Raw genomic sequence first — 26,667 nt, forward strand, 5'->3', positions numbered from 1 at the left:
TTTTTAGGTTGATCCCCCCTATAGAATAAGTGCACAAAATCTGTTGTTTTTTGGCCAAAATAGCAGGCTGTTCTAGGGTATACCTCAGAGATGAGCAATACAGGAGCAAAGCTTATTAAACTAAGCTCAACGGTTGCTCGGTAGCTCCTGTTGCTATAGCAGGAAGGTTTGTTAGCTTAAGTGTAGTGCCAGATGTATACAGAAGATCTGCATCTGCATTTACACAATGATACCCCTGAAATAGCTGACACTTTGGAAGCAAGGGCACTTGAGAGAGCAATGCAAAGGTAAGAGCTGAAGTGAAGAAATCTTGTGAGCCCTTCACTAGCTGCAGATGGAGCCAGTTGGACAATTTTCACCTGTGTACTGTGTCTGGCTGGGATGAAGTTACTTTTCTTCATAGTAGCTTGTGTGGTGCTGTGTTTTGGATTTGTGACCAGTCTTGATAACACACTGATGTTTTAGCTGTTGCTGAACAGTGCTTCTGTTGTGTCGAGGCATTATCAGTTCCTCACTCTGCCCCCTCAGCATGTAGACTAGGGGTGGACAAGAGGCTGGGAGGGAACACAGCTGGGACACCTGACCTGAATTGACCAAAAGGGTATTGATATTCCATAACGTATGATGTCCTGTGCAGCAATAAAACTGGGGGGGAGTTTTCCAGAGGTTGCCATTGCTCGGGGTTTGGACGGGTATCGGTCAGCCTGTGACAAGGGATTGCTATTAAAATATCTTTATCTCTACCCACAAGTTTTCTTGCCTTTGCCATTTGGAGTGTCTCCCTCATCCCACTGCAGGGGGAAAGTGAGTGAGTGGCTGTGGCGGTGCTTAGCTGCCTAGGGTTAAGCCACAACAGCATGGTAATTCTGAATTTGGAAGGATAGTTTTGGGCCCTGAAGTTGAATCAGTGTGGATCCAGCTCAGATATTGAGTGGCCTAGCAGGGATGTGAAATGACCTGTGTTGTTCAGAGCTTGGTTAGTTGAATCATATCCTGGAGCTGTCAAGATTGGCTCTGGTGTCCCTTCCTCCCACCACTTTTAATGCATTATTAATTATGTTACATTCTGTTACTGTGCATAGTTGAGTTGAAAGTTTCATATTGTTCATCCTCTTTCATTTCTGAATCAAAAAATAATTACCTCTCAGTAACTCGTTCCACTGTTATCTGATGACTTCAGTATATGTGAATTTCTGATAACTGTGTAGCCATAATTATTAGCTAATAATCACAAATTTTTTTGACTGTGTATTGATTGTATTTTTCAGTGGATCCATTTCTAAGACAGTGGGATTCCACAAGCATAAATAGTTTGTAGTGGTAGGCCCTCACTTTAAACATTAGATCTTTAACACTGGAATTTAAAAATTTCAAGACTGCCTTTTATGCCTCAGAGTGATTATGTTAACTTGAGATATGCTATAGATACTGTATTTTGAAATGGTAAATGATCTGTGGTTTCTTGAAATGAGGGCTCCTAAACGTAATTAACATTGATTGTTTTGAAAATTGAAGCACCAAGACAACTAGTTCTTCTGGAAAACTTTAGTATAAATTAAAAAAAAAAACAAAACAAAACAAAAACGTTTAAACTGTTTTCAACTTGTCATTTAATATCAAGAAAATTATAAGGTTGTTATCAAGAGTCTAACCAATTGGAATCTTTTCTTTGTTTTTAGGAGCCATCCTCATGTACATAAATTCAGCGTGGAGACAGTCCAGTGGTATCCTCATGACACTGGCATGTTTACATCCAGCTCATTTGATAAAACCTTGAAAGTATGGGATACAAATACTTTACAAGTAAGAGAATTTCTACATCTTGCAGGTTTCCTTGTATACATCTTATTCGTTCCACATCTGGAGTTGTCCCAGAGCTCAACAGGACCAAGCATCTAGACTGCTCATTGTTAGGACTGTGGGTGCAGCAGCAGGGCGACATTCATGCATACCTTGGTGTGCCCCTGTCTGTTTCTGAAGACCTGAATGTCTAAACCGTACAAGCAAGAGCTTGGAACCCTGGGACAATTCCTTCCTGCTTTTGCTGTGAACGGGAATACAGCTGGTTGAGTTTATGCTATGTGAACTTGTTAACCAAGGACAGGTCTGAAGTTCATTTTGGGGGGACTGTTGAGTGTAACGGTAGTGTACAGCAGGGCTAGTTATCTTAAGTAACCAAGACCTAAATACTGCTTTTCGAGGACTGATCATCTTGGTATTCAGGGTCATTAGGTCCAAAATTCTGCTGTTGTAAGTAGTATAGAAACCATTTTTTAAAATTGTTGGAGAATGAGAGAAACCGTGAAGAAAATGCTAACCAATGTAACTGGCATTATTAAAGTAACTGGATTCTGTAGGATTTTGGGTTGCTTTTACTTGCGAATTCTTATATCTAGTTGTTGAGCTATGAATTCATGACTGCCGTTTATCCTATTGCTGGTATGAATGTATTAATGGATTTACGCTGATGCTATTTGAATGTTGTTTCATCCATAGTGAAAGAATTTTAAAAAAAATAAGAGATCTGTCATCCTAGGGACACAATAGAGAATAAGTTTTGACCTCTTTTTGTGAGATATACAGCTGTGTTTGCAGTTACTAAATCTTCTCTTAGAAGTTCAGTTCACTTTCCAGGAAGCTTTGTGAGCATCACTGAAAAGATACGGTGTGCACGTGAACTTTATTGATTGACATGTTCTGCCACCAAATGGTGTATTTGAAAACACAGACAATTTAGTTTTAGGGGACTATTTTTATATACAGTATTCTAGAATGAAACAACAAAATCAATAGTACCCGAAAGTAATTGTACTGATGATTGAAGCCAATGTTATACTTCATTAAGTTTTAACACTTAGAAGAGATCTAATAATTTTGTACGGGTGGGGTTTTTTTTAATTGAAGAGAGTGTGATGTTTGTGAAGGACAAGGGGCTTCTCAATTTAGTCTTAAGTGCCTCTTTCCTGTTGACTTCTATCTCCCTATTGTAATCTTCTTGTTTGCTATTTTTTCTTGCTAGCTTTTTTAATTTTTGATAATTTTTTAATAATTTCCATTCATGCTTCTGATTAGCCAGTTTTCTTGGTCCTTTTTTTGTCGTCTCTGAGCTCTGGCATAGTTGTTCTAGTGTTGGAAACAGACTTATTTACTTTGCAATGTTTGTGTGATCTGGCTTCTAACCAGGAGAGTTATTGTTAGTATGTAAGTGGTAGTATTTGTATTAGTCTCATTTGTAGCTGTTACTTGAAAAATACTTAATAATGAGGATTTACATTCTGATGACATACTTGCAGTGTGAATAATTTAATCTTTTTATTATCAGCCTGCAGATGTATTTCATTTTGAGGGAACAGTCTATAGCCATCACATGTCTCCAGTTGCTACAAAGCATTGTTTAATAGCAGGTATGTATGTGGTTTTTAAGAAATGCCCTGTGTATTTTGGGGTTATAGTAACAAGCAAGTAATATTCATTAGGGTTTTTTCCCCTCCCCTGTCTACTTTTTACATAATTTGAGTCTTCATAAGACATCAGGTCCACGGTAAAATAAAATATTACTGTTTAGTTGGATGGTGTCGATGACAGTATCGCATTTGTTCTTCTGAAATAACTCATCAATGAATTCTCCTTCTAGATGACAATTCCCAGTTGTAATTAGATTCCCTAAAATTACATAAGTTAGCATTTGAAGGTTATTAGATCCAAACATAGTAGATTGTGTAAATAGGGTTGTGTGTTTATTGCTTACATGTGCGCAATTTAACTCTGTTTAGCAAAAAAATATTTAAAGAGGAGATATGTTTAAGTTTCATAGGCACTGTCCTATTTACCCCCAGTTTCTGAATTTTGTTTGTTGTATGGTAAATTTACTTGGACTAAATATGTAAATCTATTAATAGAATGCATTGCTCTGAATAAATGAACTGTTATGCAGCTAACATTTTTCTTCTATTTCTTTGTCATTGCTAAGATTTTGTTGTTGTTGTTCTCAGATGCTGGGGTTTTTTAGCTGTCTTTGTTTCTCTTGTTACAGTTGGTACCAAAAGCCCCAAAGTACAGCTCTGTGACTTGAAGTCTGGATCCAGTTCTCACATTCTGCAGGGTACTTTTTAGTCTGAAACATAAATGTTAGACAATAACTACTTTGAGTAAAACAAGTCCTGTAAAGAAACAGTGTATACAATATATTCTTTGTAAGTAACATGACTAATTTATTTATTGACAGTTGTGAAAGTTACACAGTGGCAAAAGGTTCTTCTGGGTGTTAGTGCAGTGCTAGTGAATTGGAGAATACAAACATTAATTAGTGAACAGTTATTACAGCTTTTTGGGCATTTTCGTGATCTGATCAGTAGTGATTACTATATATTACATGGTCAAGTGTAGGCATTGTGTGGTGGGTTGATCCTGGCCAAAATGCCAGGTGCCCACCAAAGCCGTTCTGTCACTCCCCCTCCTTAACTGGAGAGAAGAGAGGAGAGGAAAATAACAGGCTTGTGGGGTTCAGATAAGGACAGGGAGATCACTCAGCATTTACCGTCATGGGCAAAACACTCCATTAAAGGAAAAATGTAACTTATTGCCAATTAACTCAGAGAGGAGTAATGAGAAATAAAACCAAATCTTAAAACACCTTCCCCGCACCCCTCCCTCCTTTCCCAGGCATAACTTTGATCCCGATTTTCCTCCCTCCTCCCCCCAGCGGCACAGGGGGAAAACAGGGAATGGGGGTTGGGGTCGGTTCATCACTCTGTTGTTTTCTGCCGCTCCTTCCTCCTCAGGGGGAGGACTCCTCACACATTTCCCCTGCTCCAATGTGGGGTCCCCCTCACGGGAGAAAGTCCTCCATGACTTCTCCAGCGTGAGTCTTCCCACGGGTTCAGTCCTTCATGAACTGCTCCAACGTGGGTCTCCTCCATGGGGTGCAGTCCTTCAGGAACCGACTGCTCCAGCGTGAGCCCCCCTCATGGAGTCACCAGCAGCAAACCTGCTCCAGCGTGGGCTTCTCTCTCTCCACGGGCCACAGGTCCTGCCAGGAGCCTGCCCCAGTGCAGCCTTCCCACGGGGTCACAGCTTCCTTCAGGTATCCACCTACCCCGGCGTGGGGGCCCTCCACGGGGTGTAGGCAGTCATCTGCTCCACCGCCCATGGCTGCAGGGGGACAGCCTGCCTCACCGTGGTCTTCACCACAGGCCGCAGGGGAATCGCTGCTCCGGTGCCTGGAGCATCTCCTCCCCCTCCTTCTGCACTGACCTGGGTGTCTGCGGGATGTTTCTCTCACCTATTCTCACTCCTCTCACTCGCTGCAATTCCTGCTGCACAACAACTTTTTCACTCTCTTAAATACGTTATCACAGAGGCGAAAAACGCTGTCGCTGATGGGCTCAGCCTTGGCCAGCGGCGGGTCCGTCTCAAAGCCAGCTGGCGTTGGCTGTATCTGACATAGGGGAAACTTCTAGCACCTTTGTACAGAAGCCACCTCTGTAACCCTCCCGCTACCAAAACCTTGCCACACAGACCTGTTACACATTGGTTTTGTGTTCATGGAAATTCAATTTGTGGTACTGGGTTTTTTTATTTAAGAAAAGAAAAAAAAAAAACCCAAACTCCCAAACAAACAAAAAAGGCCAACCCCCAAACACCAAAACAAGAAAACCTTTATTATTATTAACAAAATATGCTTTGGAGGTGCTTGCATGGATTTGTTTACAAGTTTCTGTATAACAAGCAAGATATGGCTTGCTATGGAAGGGTGGTATCTAATCTGTTGCATTCACCTAGTTCAGTAAACGTGGGGGTTTACTGTTCCGTAATCAGTTACTTTTTTCACTTAATGAGAATTTACCCTTAGTGTGTCTTTTCTAATGTTTATTTTTTGGAGTATGAGTATATATGCACATGCTCAAGTGAAGGTGATTACAAGGTATCACCAGCAGGGCAAGTAGAGAAATGTTATCTCAGACACTGTGATGTGCCAGTGCAGCTCTATTTCCTCACTGGCCAGCTCAGGTCTAAAAGCAGCCTAGGTGCTTTTGTGTGATGCAGAGCTCAAATCAACTCAATTGATGCAGTGTCTCAATGTTCTGTTTCTAGAACTGAGAGCACCAGAGAGTGCAGACACTAAAACGGTTATCTAGAGAATCAGTTTGGTTTCAGCAGGGCTTCTTAATTTTGACACAAGAGTTAGTGCTTTTCCAGGCACAAGCTGGTTGTGTCTTTGTACACAGCCCGGTACAGTTAGCTCAAGTGCAATATTAGAGGAATAAGTGGAAGTAGCTTATGTCCTCCACTAAGCATAATGTAATAATTCTTTGCAGAACTTTAAGCACTGAATAGTGTCTGGAAAATACATATGAATATTTTTTCACGTGGGCCGACTCTAGCAGCTGAAATGGAGCTAACTGCTTGGCTGTAGTTTCCTTAATGGATCCAAATAAATGTGTCTGCCCTGAGCTTTCTAAGTGTATCCTGTAGTGTCTGTATTATGGAAACTTTTTTCCATTATCCTGGGTATCACAGCCCTGTGATTACTTCAGGAATGGAATACCAACTAGTAGAAGATGTACCAGAACCAAGGTGGTTCACATAGCTCTAAACTGCATTAGCAAAAATGTATTGTATAACTTATTTTTCAGCATGTGTTTCTATTATTATATGAAGCGTAATTGCAATCTTTACACATAAGACATCTTACACTTCCTATTTTCTGTATTTGTTTAACATTTTTAAAGCTTTCCAAGTTTTAAAGTGTGCACATACATATATATGTATGTGCGTATACGTGTGTGTGTATATATATATGTATGTGTTACTGGCCACTAAGCTGCACTGAGTATGACATTGCTAAGATGACATTTATTTTAATATCTTAATATTTTACACCTAATTAGGGGGGAAAAATACCCCAAATATTCATGACAAGAGTATTCAAGTGTAAGTTGTGTAAGTTTTAATCTTAAGTACCTAAGGTAAATATGCTTTTTATTAAACATTTTGAAAGGATTTGAAGAAAAGCAAATGGAAGGTTCCTTCTGTGTGTGAAAACACCAGTGCTAACGCGAAATGCAATAACCACGTATAAACTCGGTAGCTGTGACTGTGCTATAATGTGTTTTGCATAGGTAAGACAGATTTATACAACTTTTGATAACAAAGACTAATACTCCATGTATCACTTTCAGCTCATGGCAGTTCCCAGTTGAGCAAGAGGAAGAAAGAGAAATAACCCCTAGCCCAAAATAATATATTTTCATAAAATTGAAAATCATATTACAGTTTAGATCCTTGTTCTGGATTAGTGGACCCTATAGAACTAAGTATCTGCTTTTACTTTTAGTTATTTAGATAAAATGGTGTGTATAAGCTTTTTCGTATGATTTTTAGGTCACAGGCAAGAAGTACTGGCAGTGTCTTGGTCCCCCCGTCATGAATACATTTTGGCGACAGCAAGGTAGGGATGTTGCTGGACAGCTGTATGCACTAAAAAAGTCTGATGGTAGAACTTTATATATTCATTATGCATGTTTTTAACAATTCAAAGGCACTTTTAAAGTTAAATCTTCATCATTTACTTGAACTTGTTTTGTAAGTCTTGTCTGGAAGAACTAAGCCTGAAGAGCTATCCGAGTGATGCTTATTTTATAGGAAGATTGTACAGAATTCTGAAATAGCAGTTGCATTTAAAGGTACAGGAAAATAATAGAGCATTATAGAGATACTTACTTATTACTGTTTATTAGTGTGCACATTCCTAATCTGTTTTATAACAAAGTAAAACATGTTTGGTGCCAAGTACCATCCTGGTTAATCATGCTTAATTATGTGAAAGAGCATAACTCGGGTAGCTCAGCTGTTGGGTGATAACTTTCCAAGCTGCAGTAATTCAGTGAGTATGGAAGTATGGATTGTACGTTGATACTCCTGGGCCTTTTTTGTTTTGTTCTTTTGGTTTTTTTTTTTTTCATTCCAGCTGTTTTCAGTCTGAAAGATCCTCTTGACTTTCCTATAACTTTTGCATATGCTAGCTTTTTATTATAGTGTGACACTTCTCAGTTTCATGGTTGGCATGGTTTTTTCTTTTAAATTGCAGAGAGGAATGGCTATTTTGTAAGTTGAGAGTGAAATTTGAGTAAGTTGATACCTGAATTGCGTACCCTTGGCTTTTGATGCCAAGCTTCTGAAAGGTTCAGTGTAATTGAGAAATTTTCTAACAGTGTGATTTGTTTGTTTCAGCAAATGAAAAATTGTTTCCATGTTTTTCCATCACAGAAATAGTAGCAAATTTTGTTTATTAAATATTGTTGTCTCCCGAAACATTTTGCTTTGAAGTCATATAACTGTAAGCTGCATTTATTTATGTTGTCATGTTGCCTTATGATAATTGCATGCTAAACACATTCCTTATCACTCCGTTACTTCATTCAGTACTACAGTTGGACTGCTAGTTCCTAATAACATAACTCAGTTTTGCTATCTGCTAAGGCAAATATGGGCAAGAACTGGCAAGACTGAAGTAATGAAGAGATAGTGAGGAGAAACTGACTGGTACTGCTAAAAAGAGAATCTGGACTAATCTTGTGTATCAGGAGATGTGACTGTCTTCAAAGACAGCTGCATGTTTGCTTGCGATCACTTCAGGGGAGGGAAAATACATTTTGGGGTTTTATGTGGTTTGCATGTGAAATATGTTATTTCAAATTTCTCTGTGATGCTCAGCTCTTCTGTAGTCTTGGCAAGAGATTGGAATGGTCAGAGAAGAGACAGGTTTTCTGGGTGTCTTTCACACACTTCAGTTTTGGGCACTAGAGAGGATTCTAAGTTCTTTCTTTCTCATTTGAACTGGCTAGAAAAGATTCGCCAACAGAAACAGCAACATCAAAAATGGCCAACTGTAGGCTTTTATAATAAGGAAGTTCTTTCTATGCCTTTGTTAAGAATATTTCAATGAACTACCTGCAGTTTGCTCACTTTACAGTCGGCTCAAACCTCAGGAATGCTTATATTCACAGCCTTAGAATATTTGTTTGCAGCAAAGTAATGTATTGTGAACATACTTGGTTGGAATACCACTTGGAAGTTAACAGAATCAATCTGTATTGGAGGGAGGCACAAAAGAACAAATTGACCATTAGCTTTGTCAGATGCAGAACAGATAAGGAGTAACAGTTGGGTTTGCTTTGGTCAGTTGGTCTATGTATGCTATATATATTCCTAATACTAATGCATTGATTTAACTTGAGAACACACACTAAAAAGCATGTAGTACTTCAATTAGAAGACTACTTACCTAAGAAGCAGTTTGGGTATATTTTTCAGCTGTAGATCAAAGAGATGCAGTTGGTTTTGTTCAGCTGGCATGTAAAGTGACTTCTGGTTTTGTGGTGGTTTTTTGGGGGGTTTGTTTTTTGTGTCAAAAGGATAGTTAAGTTGCTGGGAACTGTCCCAGTAGTTTCAGTAAATGTGTCAACACTGGTGACTTAGTGCAGAGAAGTGGTCTTTTCTATGAATTTAACTCCTGTCTGTACCTGGGAGTCTAGTAGTGCACACAGAAGTATGCTACTGGAAAGCTGCAATCAAGCTGCACATCAAGGTGCCATACCAACTGCACTGCCTGCAATGTTGCTGTCTAAGGATGTACATAGTACCAACAGTTACTACAGCTTTTGTTGCTGGCAAAGACACAGTGTGAGCAAAGCATGAGCATGCAGCCTGGGAACCAGAATGAATCACAGCAGCCTGAACCTTGGTCTTTCCCTCCTTGTGCCACCCTGGTAATATAGACAAAGGCAGTGAGTTCCTACAGAGACTCAGTGTTTCTCTGCTGTAGCCCTGTGTGACAACGGAGTGTATAGACCCACCTGCTGTCTATGTTTAGCCTGTACCTGGGGCTAAACTGTAGCAGTTGCTCTATCACCCAACAGCCCTTCACCAGCCAGGGAGGGGAAGAGGGAAAAGTGAAGGAGACCTGTGTGTTGAAGTGAAAACAAATTTAATGAAACAGCACTAGTACCAGCAAAGATACACAAAGTCATACGCAGCCAAGCAAATATGCAGTGGTCACAATCAACAGGAGAGCAATCTTCAGGAGCAGCAAGAAGCCAGAGGAGCAGAAGGATCCCCAGCAGGACACCAGCCAGAACCCTGGCAGGAGCCTCACAGGAGCTCTCTTTCCTCAGCAAACCTTCCCGCCTTATAATGAGCATGACATTATGGTGCGGGCTATACCTGTAGCTCACTCAGGTCAGCTGCCCTGGCTGACTCAAAACTGCTAACAGCCTCCCTATCATGGGTGGCCTAGGATTCTGTCCCAGCCAAACCAGGTCACCAGCCTACGTGTATGTAGCCAGGATACTGTAGATTAGTGCTAGCACGAGCCTGAGTTCCCAAACAACTGTTACAGACAACACTGGAATCTCTAGCTACAGTTTAATCAACGGAAGAATTAGCAAGTTTATTCCTAGTCTGTGTACCTATGCAAGGGTGTTATGTGTTAAACAAAGAAGCAAGTATACTGTATTGTGGACAAAGATTCAGTCTTAACTTAGGTGTCTGTAGTGGACCAGCTATATTTATTAATACTTGTAAATGAATGTCTGAAGTCTGTCTTAAAAATATTTTCATGAAATTCCATTGGCTTGAATGTAACTGCACGAGGGGTAGTTCAGAATAGTTGGTGGACCAGAGTGCGTGCCAGGTGGGTTGGCTAAAGACAGTTATTGAACCAGGGTGCACACAATTTCCCTAATGTATGCAAATCTGGTTTTCTTAGTGCTGACAGTAGAGTAAAATTATGGGATGTGAGGAGAGCATCTGCATGTCTGAGTACGCTTGATCAGCACAATGGAGAGAAGTCCAAAGCGTCTTCTGAGGCAGGTAATATAGAATATAACTGGTAGTAATCCATATGTAACTAGAAGCATTCTTATATTTCATGAGTGTGTTCAGTACTAAGACGGACAAGGGAGAGGAGTGATAATCCCGTTGTTACCTATTGTGCAACACAGGCCGTTGAATTTTATCCAGTTACTTCTGTTGTAGAGAAAGTATTTGTCGTTGGGGATCTTGTTTAGAGTGATCTTCTAGGCAACAATATTGTATTTGTTCTAAATGGTTTTCCCCCTAAAATGGGAAATTTTGCCTTCCATTTTATGAACAGAATTAATTCCTGCTGTAGATTAGGTTTCATAGGAACCATTCCCACGTGCCTTATCACTGGATGCCTGGGAGAAGAGATCAGCAGCTCCTTCTCTGCATCCCCTCCTCAGCAATAAATAGCAATCACTTCATACTTCACAAGCTGTTCCAGTAGTTAATCACCCTCCTTTAAGAACAAAGGCAATACAAACAAAACCCACAAAAGCACCTTCCTCTTCCTGTTTAAATTAGTCTTGCTTCCAATGCAAGCATCTAGAATATTTTCTTGTATGTGGTGCCATAAAATCAATTACATTACTTTTATACTGCATAATGTATATAACAGAGTATGAATTTATGATTATATTTCATTTTACAGGAAGCTCAGTTACACTCTTATCTCGGTACAGTCAAATGTATTAATGGTGTCTTCTTGTATCAGTCATTATTAGCAACAAACATTAACATTTTGATGTATCTTCAGGTCACATTTCCGTACCTAGAAAAAACCCAAACTACTAAATTAAAGGGAAGCTTCTGAACTGTAAATTATAGTTCATGAACTTTGGTCAGTTCTGGACAAAAAATATTTAATTTTGGCAGGCAAAAAAAATACTTGAACAGTCTCTACTCTGAGGTAGAAACACATTGTGTTTGGAATTGAATCACAAAATAGAAACTGTTTATCATGACTCTAAACAAAGGGGTTTATGAAGCTAAAATCATAGTGGCTAAAGCTACAAGTCAGTCTGACTTCTTATGTGCAACTTAAATTGCATAAAGAAAAATACATGCAAAGCTCTGTAAAGTCAAAACTAATTTTCTAAAATGTACAATTACAGGTTATGAAGTAGCAGCTGTAAGTATCTGTTTTAATAGCCATGCTCTCTACTATGTAAGTTGTAATGTTGTAATATACATGTTGGTTTTGGTAATTTTAGATTTCATTGAAATTCAATAAATTAGGGAGATGAAAATGCTCTAAAGAATCTTAAGACTTATGAAAAAATATTTCTACAAATTTTGTCTTATAAAAAAAAGAAATTCTGGGTAACTCTCAAGATAAGAAGTGCCACTTTATACATTCCTTTGAATCACATGTTGTCTTGTTCGAACACAACTTACTTTTCAACTTTATTTCCCTGTCTGACAGGATATTTCTATAATATAATGGCAATCACATAGACTAGGATACTAAATACATTGAAATATAGCTGAACTAAACCAAATGCAGCTAACAAATTTTTTTTAATACGATATTTGTAAAACAGATGACACTTACTACATAAAAGATAGGTCTAAGTTGTGTACTGCAGTATAATGCAGAGATACCTTATCCATTTTAAATGAGTTAGTCTATGGGAACAATAATGAGGTTTGCTGTGGTAGCACAGAGTCATTTTTTAGCTACTTTAACATACTTAAGTGTGCAGTATTGCAGGGTGGACTCAGTGGAATTCATTTATATGCTCTATAAATAGACTAGACTAGAATATTCAGTTGAAAGGGACCTATAATGATCACGTAGCCCAACCGCCTGACACCTCAGGGCTGACCAAAAGCTAAAGCACCTTGTTAAGGGCATTGCCCGGATGCCTCTCAAGCACTGACAGGCTTGGGGCATCGACCGCCTCTCTAGGAAGCCTGTTCCAGTGTTTGACCACCCTCTCAGTAAAGAAATGCTTCCTCATGTCCAGTCCGAACCTCCCCTGGTGCAGCTTTGAACCATTCTCGCGTGCCTTATCACTGGATGCCTGGGAGAAGAGATCAGCAGCTCCTGCTCTGCATCCCCTCCTCAGGAAGCTGTAGAGAGCAATGAGGTCACTCCTTAACACCATTCTCTTCAAACTAGACAAACCAAGCGTCCTCTGCCACTTCTTATATTTCGCCACATTTGTTTCCCTCCTCTGGGTGGATTCAAGGACCTTCACATCCTTCTTACATTGTGGGGCCCAGACCTGCACACAGCACCCATGATGAGGCCACACCAACGCTGAATACAGCGGGAAAATCACCTCTTCTGACCAGATGGTTATGCCGTGTTTGGTGCACCCCAGGGTGTGCTTTGCCCTCTCAGCTGCCAGGGCACTGCTGGCTCCTACGGAGCCTGCTGCCGACCAGCACCCCCGGATCCCTTTCTGCAGGGCTGCTCTTCAGCCACTCCTCTCCCAATTTATGCTTGTGTGCAGTGTTACGGTGCAGCGTTTGGCATTTGGACTTGTTAAATGTCATGCCATTGATGGTTGCCCAATGCTCCAACCTATCTAGGTCCCTCTGAAAGGCCTCTTGTTCCTCAAGAGAGTCAACAGCACCTCCCAGTTTGCTATCATCTGCAAACTTGCTAATGATGCATCCAACTCCTGCATCCAGATCATTGATAGATATATTGAACAGAAATGGCCCTAGAATTGAGCCCCGAGGAACACCCCTGGTGACTGGTCACCAGCCAGATGCTTTATAAAACAAGAGTTAGATTATTAATTTAGTGGTATGTTACCAGCTTTGTTATCATTTAAATGGTACTTTAAGTACTAAATGTTGAAATAAAAGTATGTATACAAAATAGTAATTCTTCTGTAGAAATCTGAACCAGGTCTTTTTCCTGACAGCAAACACTGCTCACAATGGGAGAGTTAATGGTTTATGCTATACGAATGATGGACTTCATCTGTTGACCATTGGTACGGATGATCGGATGCGACTGTGGAACAGCTCCACTGGAGAAAACACACTGGTAACTTTTCAAGGATCTTCGGTTATGTTTTTACCTGCACTTAATTTTAGAAGATGTACCGTTTGTGCAATTGGCACTACAACTTTGGATATTTATTTATTTTTATAAAGGATATAGCTGCTTAATCTCAGAAGATTTTTGTGAGCATTTTTTTTTTCCAGATTTCTTTTGTTATTTCTACTTATTACAAAAAAAAACGGAGTATGAAGAAGGCTGGATATACTTAAAGACTGAATATTGTAGCTTTAAGTTCATTAATATGTGAGCATAGCCAAAACCACTTCAGAGAGTAACAAAAATCTTAGTATGCAGTTACTGTTGGTAGATTTTTTTTTTAATTATTTATTTTATTTTAACTATTAATTGTCAGCATGCTATCCACAGGGCAGCTGTTCGTACCCGAAAGTTTCACTGACTGACTGCCTGGCTTTGTTACAACTTTCTTTGTGTTTTTGTGGAATCTCTCTTGTGGAGTTCTATAGCAGTGTTTAAAAATATCTATCCCTCTACACCTGCATTCTAACCGAAGAGTAAGCTGGGAGGTTTGGAATTAAATCTCTGCTGCTGCTCCAGTCCTTTTTATGGCTTGTTTTTTGATGAGGGTTCCTGTTTTAATTTTCTGTGCAGTAAAGAAAATTGTTTCTATGTTTGTTTTGAAGGAAGAACATACTAGGTAAGTCAGTTTCCATGGGATTTTAGCCAGTCATGATGATGGTCTGTCATTACATTCAGGAAAGGAAGAAATTTTACTCTACCTTAAAAATCTTTTACTACTTCAGATTACTTTCAGAACGTAGCAAAAAGAATTCCTTATAGACTTTTAAATGAAAGGACTTTTCTATCTGCATGCTACCCATATTTGCCAGCTTGTTCTCAGCACTTCATACACAGATATCTTTCTGTCTTCAGATCACCATCGCCAAAGTAGATAATACAGTTTGTTCACTCTCCTGTCGCCAGCTGGATCACGGTTTTTTGTTTTTCTGTGCCTTTTAGTTCATTGACTTGCTTCATAGGCTATTTTTCTTATTTGGTGTGGAATAGTGTGATCCTGCCTTGTTTTTTCAAGTCCAGAATTATATTGTCCAGAATACTGTATTTTCACATGCTGTCCAGAGGTATTGCTTAAAATAATTTTAAGGCACCAGCAGACAAATAGATGCATTTACAGGTAAAACAAGTTCACACCGTGGTCCCTTTATCTCCCCTAATAGCCAGTCCTTTTGATCCCCATCATTTTTTTTTTATACCTTTTGAAAGGTATAGAAATTAAGCCATGCATGTGAGTGTTTTTGAGCATTGAGACAAATTTGGGGCCTAGTGAATTGTTTCAGTTAGTAAGATAAATGGATGTTAAAGTTGTACACATCTTGTGTACACCGTTTATCACAAAAAGAAATAGAAAGTCCTCATTCACTGAATACAGGAAGAATCAAACAGAAGGAAGCAGTTTTTCTGTTTGCATGCTCAAAGGACAAAGACAGTTTTTAAGACCATTTTGTGTTTTAGCAGCATCCTTTCCTTTCCGTTACTTTTCTATTAAGCAGGAACATTTACACAGAGTATATCCATATAATTTACTTTTCCCAGCCACCACTTCTCCCTTTCATTGTGCATGCCTTTGTTGTGAGCTGTATTGTGGCTTGGGAATTGTTGCTGTTACAGCTCGAATGCTGTGTAAAGGTCTTCAATTGCTTTTTATCGTCAGAGTAATATGCCTTTTAAAAGAAGGATTAGCACTAACAAGACTTAACACAGTCAATATTTACAAACACTGTCTTTACAAAATTAGCAATATTATCCACAAAGGATGTGACATAAGCTCGATATCTCGTGAAAATATCCTCTCAATATGAAAAAATAGCAACCTACTTGTACACTAATAAAACTCCCTTTGTATACATTTTTATGATGATTGAGAGAGATTTTTCTTAGGACTCCTTTTTATTATACTTTTCTTACATAAGTGCTCTTTGCTATGAAAGAGCATTCTTTAAAAATAGAGCAACAAGTAATCTTCCTTGCCTGGCTCATGCTGACTGATGTTTTGGACTCAGGCAATTGGTGTATTATGGGTCAAGAACCTGACAAGACATTTGTATTAGAATATTTACCTAATAAACTTTATAAATCTGTTAGCTTATAGTCAAAAGACTTCACACACCAGATTTTTTTTTTTTTTAAACTATAGGCCATAAGCTTTAGGTACGGAGCTTTAAAATTAACCCAGAGAGCTTTGCTAACATTGTACACATAAGTGAATCTGGTTTTCAGCAGAAACTAAGAGCACAGGTTGTAGGACAACACTGCTTGAAAATGAAATATTTTGTATATAATGCTGTGTAGTACTAATGAATTTAAAATACTTCATTACAGAAATACTTTTAAATCATAAAGTAATGTGTGAATTTCAGGTGTTTGTAGTAGATGGCTCCCTCTTCATTAAAAATGTTTTATTTGTCAAAATTCTAATGCTTTCTTTTAATTTTGTTTAGAGGTAAACTATACTGTTCTCAGTAATATGTTTCCATATTTTTTCATTAATACACTTCCGATGTCTGATAGGACCTAATTACTCTTATATATCCAATTGGAATATTTTCTAGCATGTTTGGAAACTCTCCACTTTCAACTTCTGGTGAGATTTTTATCTATAAAGGACTTGTCAAGAGCTTGAAATGTACAGACACTAATAAGCTATAATTCTTATACCACTTTTATTTCCAAGACTTCCCACACACCTCACAAGCCAGGTCTTAGAAATGTAGCATCTGTTTCTATCCCAGCTGCCCTTATAGGGAGCATTATGGAATTTCTTAGTGGTGATTCAGCTTTGGTTAGAAGATAGGCTTTTATATCACTCTTAATAAGTCCATAATAATTTAGCAAGTTATTCTTTATTTCCTTCTCCTTCATGAGTCTCTGTCTTTTAATCCCTTTATTTCACCGTTTACTTATGCCATCCTTCTGCTTGCCTTTCAGTTTTTTCATACTGGCTATTCACCTCCTGCTGTTTCTTGGTAACTCTGGAGGAAAGATGCAGAATCTTACCCTATGTTACAGATGTTTTTCCTTTGTTCGTTTTTCCCCAAGCAAGGGATGACTTGCTGAGAAATCCATAGGGCAAGTAGCTGTGTTGTCTAGACTGATGGTTCAATTCATTGACATCCTACTGGCATACATGTATTTTTCTGCAACATCAGTCAACCTTGATAAACAAAGGGCACTTAGAGGGTAGAAGGTAGTGTAGATCAATTTTTGTTTAATCTGTGGACTAAAGTCTTGCAGTATTGGGATCTGTATGTTTAGTATCATTGGTGACATAGACAGTGGGATCGAGTGCACCCTCAGCAAGTTTGTGGATGACACCAAGCTTAGTGGTGCAGTTGACACATCTGAGGGACAGGATGCCATCCAGAGGGACCTGGACAGCTTGAGAAATGGGCCCATGTGAACCTCAGGAGGTTCAACAAGGTGAAGTGCAAGGTCCTGCCCCTGGGTCAGGGTAATCCCTGATGTCAATACAGGCTGGGGGGTGAAGGGACTCAGAGCAGCCCTGCGGAGAAGGACTTGGGGGAACTGGTGGACAAAAAGCTGGACACGAGCCAGCAGTGGGCGCTTGCAGCCCAGAGGGCCAACTGTGTCCTGGGCTGCATCAAGAGAAGCATAGCCAGCAGGTCGAGGAAGTGATTCTCCCCCTCTACTCTGCTTGGGTAAGACCCCACCTGCAGTGCTGCGTCCAGCTCTGGAGTCCTCAGCACAAGAAAGACATGGACCTGTTGGAGCAGGTCCAGAGGAGTGCCACAAAAAATGATCAGGGGCCTGGAACACCTTTCCTATGGAGAACAGAAGGGTCTGGGGAGACCTTATAGCAGCCTTCCAGTACTTAAAGGGGGCCTAAAAGAAACATGAGGACAGATTTTTTAGCAGGGCCTGTTGCACTAGGACAAGGGGTAATGGTTTTAAACTAAAAGGGCAGATTTAGGCTAGATAGAAGGAACAAGTTTTTTAGGATGAGGGTGGTGAGACAGTGGAACAGGCTGCCCAGAGAGGCGGTAGAAGCCCCATCCCTGGAAACATTCAAGGCCAGCTTGGATGGGGCTCTGAGCAACCTGATCTAGCTAAAGATGCCCCAGCTCACAGGAGGGGGGTTGGCCTAGATGACCTTTAAATGTCCCTTCCAAACCAAACTATTCTATGATTCTAGGATTTATAAGTGTATACTGTTGTGCATAAGTAATTCTTGTAATAGTTTCAATATCTGACAGAAAATTATTATGGTAGATCATCTAGAAAAATGTTTAAGGTGGTAATTCCTGAACCAGTTTTAATTTCAGTGGTAGTTTAGATGCTCAGTGTACACCTGCCACACAACAGCTTGTGCAAACTCTTTTTCTAAATATGGAACTTCTGATTTTTAGGTCTATCTCTCCTTCCCTTTCTTAAAGTTGATATTAAGGAGGGTGAACTTCATTGAACAGAAAAATTATTCTCTTGGTAAAGATCCATAATTGGAGATCTCAAGAGTCAAGAGTTGTATTAACACTGGGAAGCTTAAAATTAATTTTATTGGGTATTAAAGAAGAAATGAAATTGACCTTCTCATGTAAAGTTATTTCCTGTAGTTTTAGTTAATAGCTAACTGCCTAATCCTTCATTTTGCAGGTGAATTATGGGAAAGTCTGTAATGAAAGTAGAAAAGGACTCAAATTCACCGTCTCTTGTGGCTGTAATCCAGAGTTTGCCTTTGTACCGTATGATAGTACCATTGCTGTTTATACAGTTTTCACAGGAGAATTGATAACTATGCTTAGAGGGCATTATAGTACTGTCAACTGTTGTGTATTTCAACCTAATTTTCAGGTAAGTAAAGTACAAACAATATTCGAGACAACTTGGAATATTTATCCAGATTGCCAAACGATTTGCACAAGAAGTGTTAACTTTTCAGGGATGTGCTTTAATCAAAGATCTTGACATAAGAGTTCAGTGGCCTATATGTCAAGCAAGAAAAGTTTGGTCAAGTGCTTGGGACAGCCTTTTCTGTATTGGATTCCTTCTACTGTTCATTTTGTCTCACATAGGTAACTTTTCAATATACCTATAGTAATTTTTTGGCTTATATTGTTACTAATAAATTGTATGCATTAAGGCTTTTCCTGTGTTCTGTGAAACGGAAGAGGAGGCATAGAAAGGTATCTCTTTCTCTGAGATATGTAAGACTAATCACAGTAAGAATGTGAAATGCATTTAAGTGAAGTGTATTTGTATTGCTGTCAGTACTGAGAAACCTCCCAGAAATAACATCACATTACAGAGACTTACGGTGCTGACAGCCTTTTTTTTTTCTCTGCCTTTTTTTTTTCTCCTGTGGTTTATTTTTCTCTTGTAATAAAAGTCTAACGAAGCTTAATTTGTTATGAGATCCTTAATGATCCTTTGCAACAGATGGTTCTTACAGCTTCTGGTGTGGCAAGAGCAGAGTGGTTGTTAGTATGGATTTTAAGGCTGTTGCATCGTTGCCCTCAGGTGTTCAGGGATATATTTCATGCTCCTCTCATCTTTTGTTTCTGAAATACTGGGTAGAAATATGTGAGGCAGACCTTTCTGTGTGGATATCTTTTCATGCCCTCTCATACACGTATCATAGAAGCGAATCTTGTTGCTCTTTCTTTTGAGTCCAGTAACTTTGAAACAAGTTTTCCCTATCACTGAAATGGACTTCAGTCAAGGTTTTGAACACATTGCAGATGGGGCAATAGAGCCCAAGCTAGTAGGGCTTACTAAACCTGGAGAGCAGTTCTGGCTTGAATAGGCAGTGAGATACTAGATCCACTAAAAGGTGGAATATTCACATTGTAGCTAAGGCACATCATTTCTGGACTATTCTTGGCTAGCTTAAGAAGCCCTTTGTGTTTTTAATTTCCCAATAAAAGTGCTAATGTGTTTGTATTAAGTCATCTTTGATGTTCATTTTGATAAGCTTGAAAAGGTGAGGCTTAATAATCTCACTGTAAATCATGTTTTCCAGCCCCAGAAATGGAAATCTCTTTATAGTCTCTGTCTTGGCTTTTAAGATCTTTAGAATAGGATCATTCATGTGTGAGCATGCACAGAAGTACTGCTTAGGATGAAGGTGGTGAAACACTGGAACAGGCTGCCCAGATAGGCAATAGAAGCCCCATCCCTGGAAACATTCAAGGCCAAGTTGGATGGGGCTCTGAGCAACCTGATCCAGCTAAAGATGTCCCTGCTTATTGCAGGGGGTGGGACTAGATGACCTTTAAAGGTCCCTCCCAACCCAAACTGTTCTATGATTCTATGTTTACTGTTGGATCTAATAAGCTAGATAGCATTGTACCATACTAGCTGCTTAAAATAATTTAAGTAAACAAACAAAACCTACATTTACCTTTCAGAAAAAGAAATGGAGTAAAGCACGTGCATAAATAACATGTCATAAAATATTAGGTGTGCATCGGGAAGTAATTTTGCTTTGAATTTTAGCTGCTTCTGTTGTTCAAGAAATGCCAGTGGCATCTGCAAAAGCATTTGGCAAAATCCATTGTCGGGCTAATAAGTAAAGATAACTGAAAGGTAAATTAGGTTTTGCTTGCAATCTTTCCTCAGTCTTAAAGCATAATATTTCCATATATTGTACTGTAAACATGCATGGAGCATGTTTGTAGTACAATATGCCCTATACACTACCATAAACATGCATGGAGCTCACTGGCACTTCTTTTGATGGACTTAAGGTATGAGACACCTTTTCAGGTTGTAATAATTAATTGTTGGTATTAATCAATGGAGTGGATATGAACTGAAGGTCTTGCAATGCCAGGTTTAGATAGTCAGACAAGTGGTAAATGGAAGCATGCTGATGTTACTATGACATTGCTCACAAGGAGAGATTTTGGCATGGGAAGAGGTTTTAAAGTTCTATTGATATTCTGGATCCTGTCAAAGACAGGAGGCCTGAGTAGAGTACTGCTGACAGGGTAAAGTGGGATTTGACCTATACTTTGCTGTTATTTCAACCTGTCTTCCTTTAAGCAAGATAAGTAGGATGTTTCTCTGATAAAATTATAAACTCTGATCTTGTGTCTTTTGCATGAACAACATCATGCACGGGACCCGTTTTACAAAAGTGTCAGCTCTCTTGAATAAGATTACCCACGTAAATGACATCTATAGGAATTAGGTGTTAAGTTCCTGCACCATCAGTGTAATTCCTGCAGTTTTAGAATTAAATATACATAATATAGGAGACTTTCTGTAAAGACAGAATTGTAATAATTTGTTGAATTTCTGTTGAATCAACATGTTAATAATGTGCACATATGCACAGAGTGGCTATTTAAGTGTAAAAGCCAACATCTTCAAAGCAAGTCCTCCATACTGTCTGCCTGACTACAGAAAAAATACTTTCTCTGTTTTCCTCAGACAGTTTAAATGCATGTCAATACTCAAGTGTTGTCAGACCTCACATATGATACACAGGAGTATGATTCAAGATTGAAGGCATATGAGAATATCTGCATGTATGTTTATTTAAGTAGCACTTTGGAAAATAGAAGCATTATTAGTGCAAAATTTACTGCAAAGATGTGCAGTATTTTTCATTAGCAAAATTTCCTCAATTTAAAGTGACAGAGTAGTCTGTGTTTCTTTAATAAAGAACTGAGAAAACTAAGCTATATTTGACTGTTAGCTGTTTGGTGTAGAGAGTGTTTGCTTCCATGTGTTTGCAGGGTGCCTTGCACAGTGGGATCTCAGTCCTTCGTCATTACCATAGTAGAGTTATTTATATTAAAAATAATAAATTGGTCTTTCTGATCTCTGCTTTCCCAACAGGATACAGGCTTCAAATTTTTCTTATTTGTTCTTTTCCTTCCCTAGGCATACTGAAACTACATTTACTTAATGCTTCTTTGTTCCATACATATGCACATGTATTACTAGATGCTTTTGAGTTGATCCTTAGTTTTTTGTTACAATAAAAAAATCTCCACCCCCCCCATCCCCCCCCCTTTTTTTTTTCTTGCTTCTACATTAAACGTAAATCATCTCTTAAGCTTCCTGGCTGTTAAAGGAGGTGTCTTTTCGGGAGACATGAGAGAGGGAAGAAGAAATGTGCATTTAAGCAATAAAGTTCATTTAAATGTGGGTAATGCTGTTTTGGTGAGCACTCTGGACAAAATATGAAAACTTACTCATTTTGTTTTGGCATATTTAAAATGCTGTTTATCAAGATGTAGTACAAATTATAAATTGTGTATTTATCTTAATTTTTAAGTATTTCATACACTTTTTTTTCTCAACACTATTTCTGTGTCACTGTTCAGTAAATTTGTGTATAAATTTTTGCTTGCTTGCTTTCTTGAAGGAACTTTATAGTGGTAGCAAAGATTGCAATATCCTGGCATGGATACCAGCTCTTCGAGAGCCAGTTCCTGATGACATGTCTGAAAAGGTAATGAATTTGTGAGTTTGAACTATACTTTTTATGGCTGTTATACTTGAGGAGGTGGTGTGGAAATTAAATATGAAATATGTGCTTCACTATCAATATTTGTAACAATTCCTAATTAAGAGGAGAATCCTGTTGTTTCTGTGCAATGGTGTGATTGTTGAGAGGACATTTTCTTTGATAGTAAAATCTTTTGTAGACTTGTAGCTTCTCACTTATTTAAAAGTAGTACTTGTCATTTGGCTGTCAGCCTTTCAACTTCTACTTTAGCTTCCTTAATTTTCAAACTGTTTTCTGTATTTTATGCTATTTTGGAATTGGAAAGGTGCCAAAGATTGTATTTTAAATTGTTTAAGAATATACTGTGTATTAAACAGCAAGATTAGGGATGCCACACTTCATAACCAAATATTTTTGATGCAGAAATGTAATAAAGATTCTAAATGAGCTTTATTTTAGTGTCTGAGGCAGGACGTTCAGGCAATTACAGGGAAGATCTTATGCTTTCCAAAAGAGTACTTTCTCTTACTATTAGAGCTGGGCAATAAAAATTTTGGTGAATAGTTTGGGGTGGAAAAATTCTAGATTTTTAAGGAACTAGAACAATTCACAATATCAGAGTCTGGCAAACTTCTGATGTTAAAAAATCAGGATATATTAATTTTTTGTCTCAGAGAATACAAAAATTGTATTTTTTAAAATTGCTGAAATGTTCCATTTTAGATGGGGGAATGATAAGGAGCACAATTTTTTTTTTTAACATTTGCTTTGCAAGACAACTTTATTTCAGAACTGTCTTATGCTTAAGCAGAGAAGAAAAAACAAGTAGTTTCAAAGGTTAGATACCCTAAACCCATTATCAGTTGACCTGGAATGAGCATTTTTGCTGTAACTGAGAATTTTGATGTGTATGAATTGATTTTTCTTAGTCTGAAAAAGAAAAACAAATCCACAGCAACAAGATTATTTACCCAGCTCTAATTAGAACTGCCCCTTTAAATTTGAAATGTTGGAGATATGTAATATGGGCCATTGTTTTGAAATCTGTTAAGCTACAGCTGCTGCTTGCAGATGCTGTAGATGAGCACTGCCTCTGAAAGAAGCAGTTCTGCTGTCCACAGGCCACTAGTTCCTGCTCCCTCTCATGTGCTATAACAGCCACTTGAGTGCCTTTATGACCAGAATCTGAACCCAGGGTAGAAGTAAACAAGAAAAAAATGTTACCCTGAGTTACTGTAGTTCAGTCTGCACAAACCCTTCAGCTTGACTCTAGGGGGGCTGAGGTGAGAGTTGCTGGATGTGGATAGAAGCCAGGACTACTTCTTGAGACAGTAGGGCTCAGTTATGCTGGGCCAAGGAAATTATGACTTAAAACCAATGACACAAAACAAACACAGTAATATCTATCTTTTATATTTTTTACCAGACTTTTGTAAAACTTCAGTCAGTGCTCCATATATTTTTTGCTAAAGTGGGAATAGAGTACTATTTCTTTTCAGAATTTGTCCTGTCTCTAATCAGCAGAATGGCCAAAGAAGTGGTTTTAAAAAAAAAAACTAGTACCCATGAGAGGCACAATAGTTTGTCTATGTATAGTAATTTAAGAAATGCCTATAGCATTGCCCTTATTTGATTTTTAGTATTTTTAATTAAGCAAACCACTGAGAGAACTTTTATTTTCTTTAGTCTCTGCCACAACAGCATTTAAACCCAGCATATGAAGACGCATGGAGCAGCAGTGATGATGAAGGCTGAATTTTAATTATATGCTGATGTAATATTGACATTCAGGCACTGTGTTCACAGACTTTATCTACAGAATTTGCAGATTTATTACAACTGGATTTTTGGTACAGTTCTGTTACAGCAAGGTCTTTCAGAAATGTTTCCACTGTTCTCTATGTTCTTTCTTCACTGATACAGTTAAATCTAAAAGATTACTTTTTCATCCTTACTGACTTTTATATTTACCTTTACAAATTGGTATACTTTATTCGGTGTTGAACAGCTGATAAAGGAAAAATAAAAGCTCTTGGGACCAGTTAGTATTGCATTGTTTCTGGTATCATTAATACATAAGGAGATAATCCCTTCTTTTCCAAGAAACATAATACAGAGGATTTTGCCTGAAGGATGACTAGCTCAGGGATACTTCCAGCTTATTTTTATCAATGTCTAGATGCAGCAGACTGCATCTATTTTCAAGTGGTTATGTGCTGTGGGAGCCAAGAGGATTTTGTGCCTGTTCTTTTGCATTTTCAGATTTGCATAAGTTTCTCCATAAACGTAGTATTCAGTTCAGAAAGAGGTGTAGCTGGGATCGTGTTTTCAAGTATTCATATAGTGACCCCATAGTATCTGAATCTATCCCAGAAAGTTAAAAATAGAAAGCAGTTTAGAGGTTTTGTTAGTTCTCTTAGCAAGTAAGATCAGTCTTCTGTGTATGATTATCTCATGCTCCACTAGCCTGTGTGAAGAATTCCTGGACAGAAACAGGCTTGAGGTACAGTACAAGGCAGAGAGTGGATCACATTTCAAGTTAGAAGTATTGAATGTAGTCTTTCAAAACTGTTTTCGTCTGAATTTGTGGTCCTAATGCCTGCTCTGTTTTGAAAGGGAGGTACTTTGTGGGGTTCTTGTCTCATTTCAACCTCTAGTTTGTGCTTCAGACATAGTGTAGTCACCAGGCTGAGTCCTGAGTTAGAGGTTCCCATCAGATGTAGATGCAGCTCTATAGAGGAAAAATTCCTTCCAAAGCGGAGCAGATATTAGGACCACAAATTCTGACAAAAAAAATATTGTACAAATAAATGAAAGATAATAATTTAAACTTTGTATAGTGTGTATTATTTCTATGATTAGTATGCATTTTAGAATTAATTCACTGTGATTCTGTTATTTCAATATCTTTACAAGATATAGGCTGTCAGTTTCTGTATCAGTCTAAAGTCTAGCTTTGTAAAATTATACAAAGTGATAAGTGGGCATATCAAGGGAATGTAACAAGCTCCGTATGTAGTGCATATTTGCTAGGAGAGACCCACTATTAAGCAGATAGCTACAGGGTGGAAGACTTTCAGACGTTTCGGCTGAAGTTTCAGACCAGCCTGACACTGTCACTTTACAGGAATAGAGAAGAGAATTTTCTATTTTTTTAAATTTAATTTAAATATTTTTCATTAGCAATGGCGGCTGTTCACTCTAAAATCAGAAAAACTGGGGAACAAATTTGAAGAAAGTTTACATATATTGGTTTTTGTCTTGAAGAGGATGGGTTTTTTTGCCTGGTATAATTCTGCTTGTCACTTGCCAACTGCAGTGCAGGTATTTGGTATTTGAGTTTCTAAAAATATGCTCAGCAAATCATAGAGCTAGTTATCAAAGAATAAATGCATTTTTTTAAATTGTTTTTCAGTTATTCTGTAATGTGACTATAAATGGTGTTCATTTTAAAGCAAACAAACAAAAAACCCACAAAAAAACCCACCAGCTCTATGGTGGACTGGTAATGGTATATAAAATGGGAGAGGTAGAAAAGTTACATTTTTCAATAAAGGTGAGAAATCATAAAAATTAAACCCATAAATAAGAATGTTGCATTAACTCTCCTGTTTTTTGGAATGGCCTTTCTCAAATGAGTTCCTTCTCTGTGCTTTGAGTACAGTTATTGAGATTGGAAGGGATGACTGGAAGTGATCTAGTCCAACCTCCCTGCTTAAAATATGGTCACCTGAAGCAGGTTGCTAAGGCTTGTGTCCAGTCAGGCTTTGAGTGTCTCTACAACGTACAAACCTATTCCAGTGTTTGAGCATTCCTAGAATAAAAGTTTCTTCTTGGATTTAAATGGAGTTTTCTGTATTTCAATTTGCACTCATTGTATCTTGTCCCATTGTTGGATACCACTGAGAAGTCTGACTTCCTCTTCACTACTGTCTCTTTTCCTGGCCCCATCATATATTTCTACACATTATTGAGATCCCCCTGAGCCTCTTCTTCAGCCTCTCCAGGCAGAACAGCCCCAGATCTTTCAGCCTCTCTTCATAGCAAGGTTCACCTCCCTCAACCTGCTGACAGCACTCTTCCTGATGCAACCCAGGATGCTGTTGTCTGCCTTTGCTGCAAGGGCACATCTCTGGCTTCTGGTCACTTCAGTGTCCACCAGGAGTGCTGGGTCCTCTTCCACCAAGCTGCTTTCCAGCAGGTTGGTCCCTGGCCTCTTTTGGTCCATGGGCTTTTTCCTCTCTGGGTGCAGGATTTGGCATTTGCTTTTATTGAACATCATGAGATTCCTGTTTGCCTGTATGTCCAGTCTGCTGAGGTCCCTCTG

The 26,667-nt window shown here is 38.6% G+C and overlaps 1 protein-coding gene across 4 annotated transcripts in view; it reads left to right on the forward strand.

Moving 5' to 3' along the window:
* The window catches only part of ERCC8 (ERCC excision repair 8, CSA ubiquitin ligase complex subunit), a 29,217-nt gene extending 4,832 nt beyond the window's left edge, over positions 1-24,385 (forward strand). The window contains exons 1-10 of one of the 4 annotated variants that reach the window (XM_086479152.1): positions 9-287; positions 1,680-1,803; positions 3,323-3,404; positions 4,034-4,102; positions 7,384-7,450; positions 10,769-10,872; positions 13,743-13,867; positions 18,533-18,730; positions 22,257-22,343; positions 24,027-24,385. In XM_086479152.1, coding sequence (XP_086335278.1) covers positions 193-287; positions 1,680-1,803; positions 3,323-3,404; positions 4,034-4,102; positions 7,384-7,450; positions 10,769-10,872; positions 13,743-13,867; positions 18,533-18,730; positions 22,257-22,343; positions 24,027-24,095 — 1,020 coding nt within the window. In that variant the 5' untranslated portion in view covers positions 9-192 and the 3' untranslated portion in view covers positions 24,096-24,385. Of the gene's footprint in view, positions 1-8; positions 288-1,679; positions 1,804-3,322; positions 3,405-4,033; positions 4,103-7,383; positions 7,451-10,768; positions 10,873-13,742; positions 13,868-18,532; positions 18,731-22,256; positions 22,351-24,026 lie in introns of those variants that run through there. The other 3 variants (XM_086479151.1, XM_086479150.1, XM_086479153.1) reach the window with 3 other exon arrangements.
* Positions 24,386-26,667: the final 2,282 nt, after the last annotated feature.

This window comes from Leptosomus discolor, chromosome Z, assembly GCF_034619465.1.
Source record: "Leptosomus discolor isolate bLepDis1 chromosome Z, bLepDis1.hap2, whole genome shotgun sequence".
Classification (NCBI taxonomy): Eukaryota; Metazoa; Chordata; class Aves; order Leptosomiformes; family Leptosomidae; genus Leptosomus; species Leptosomus discolor.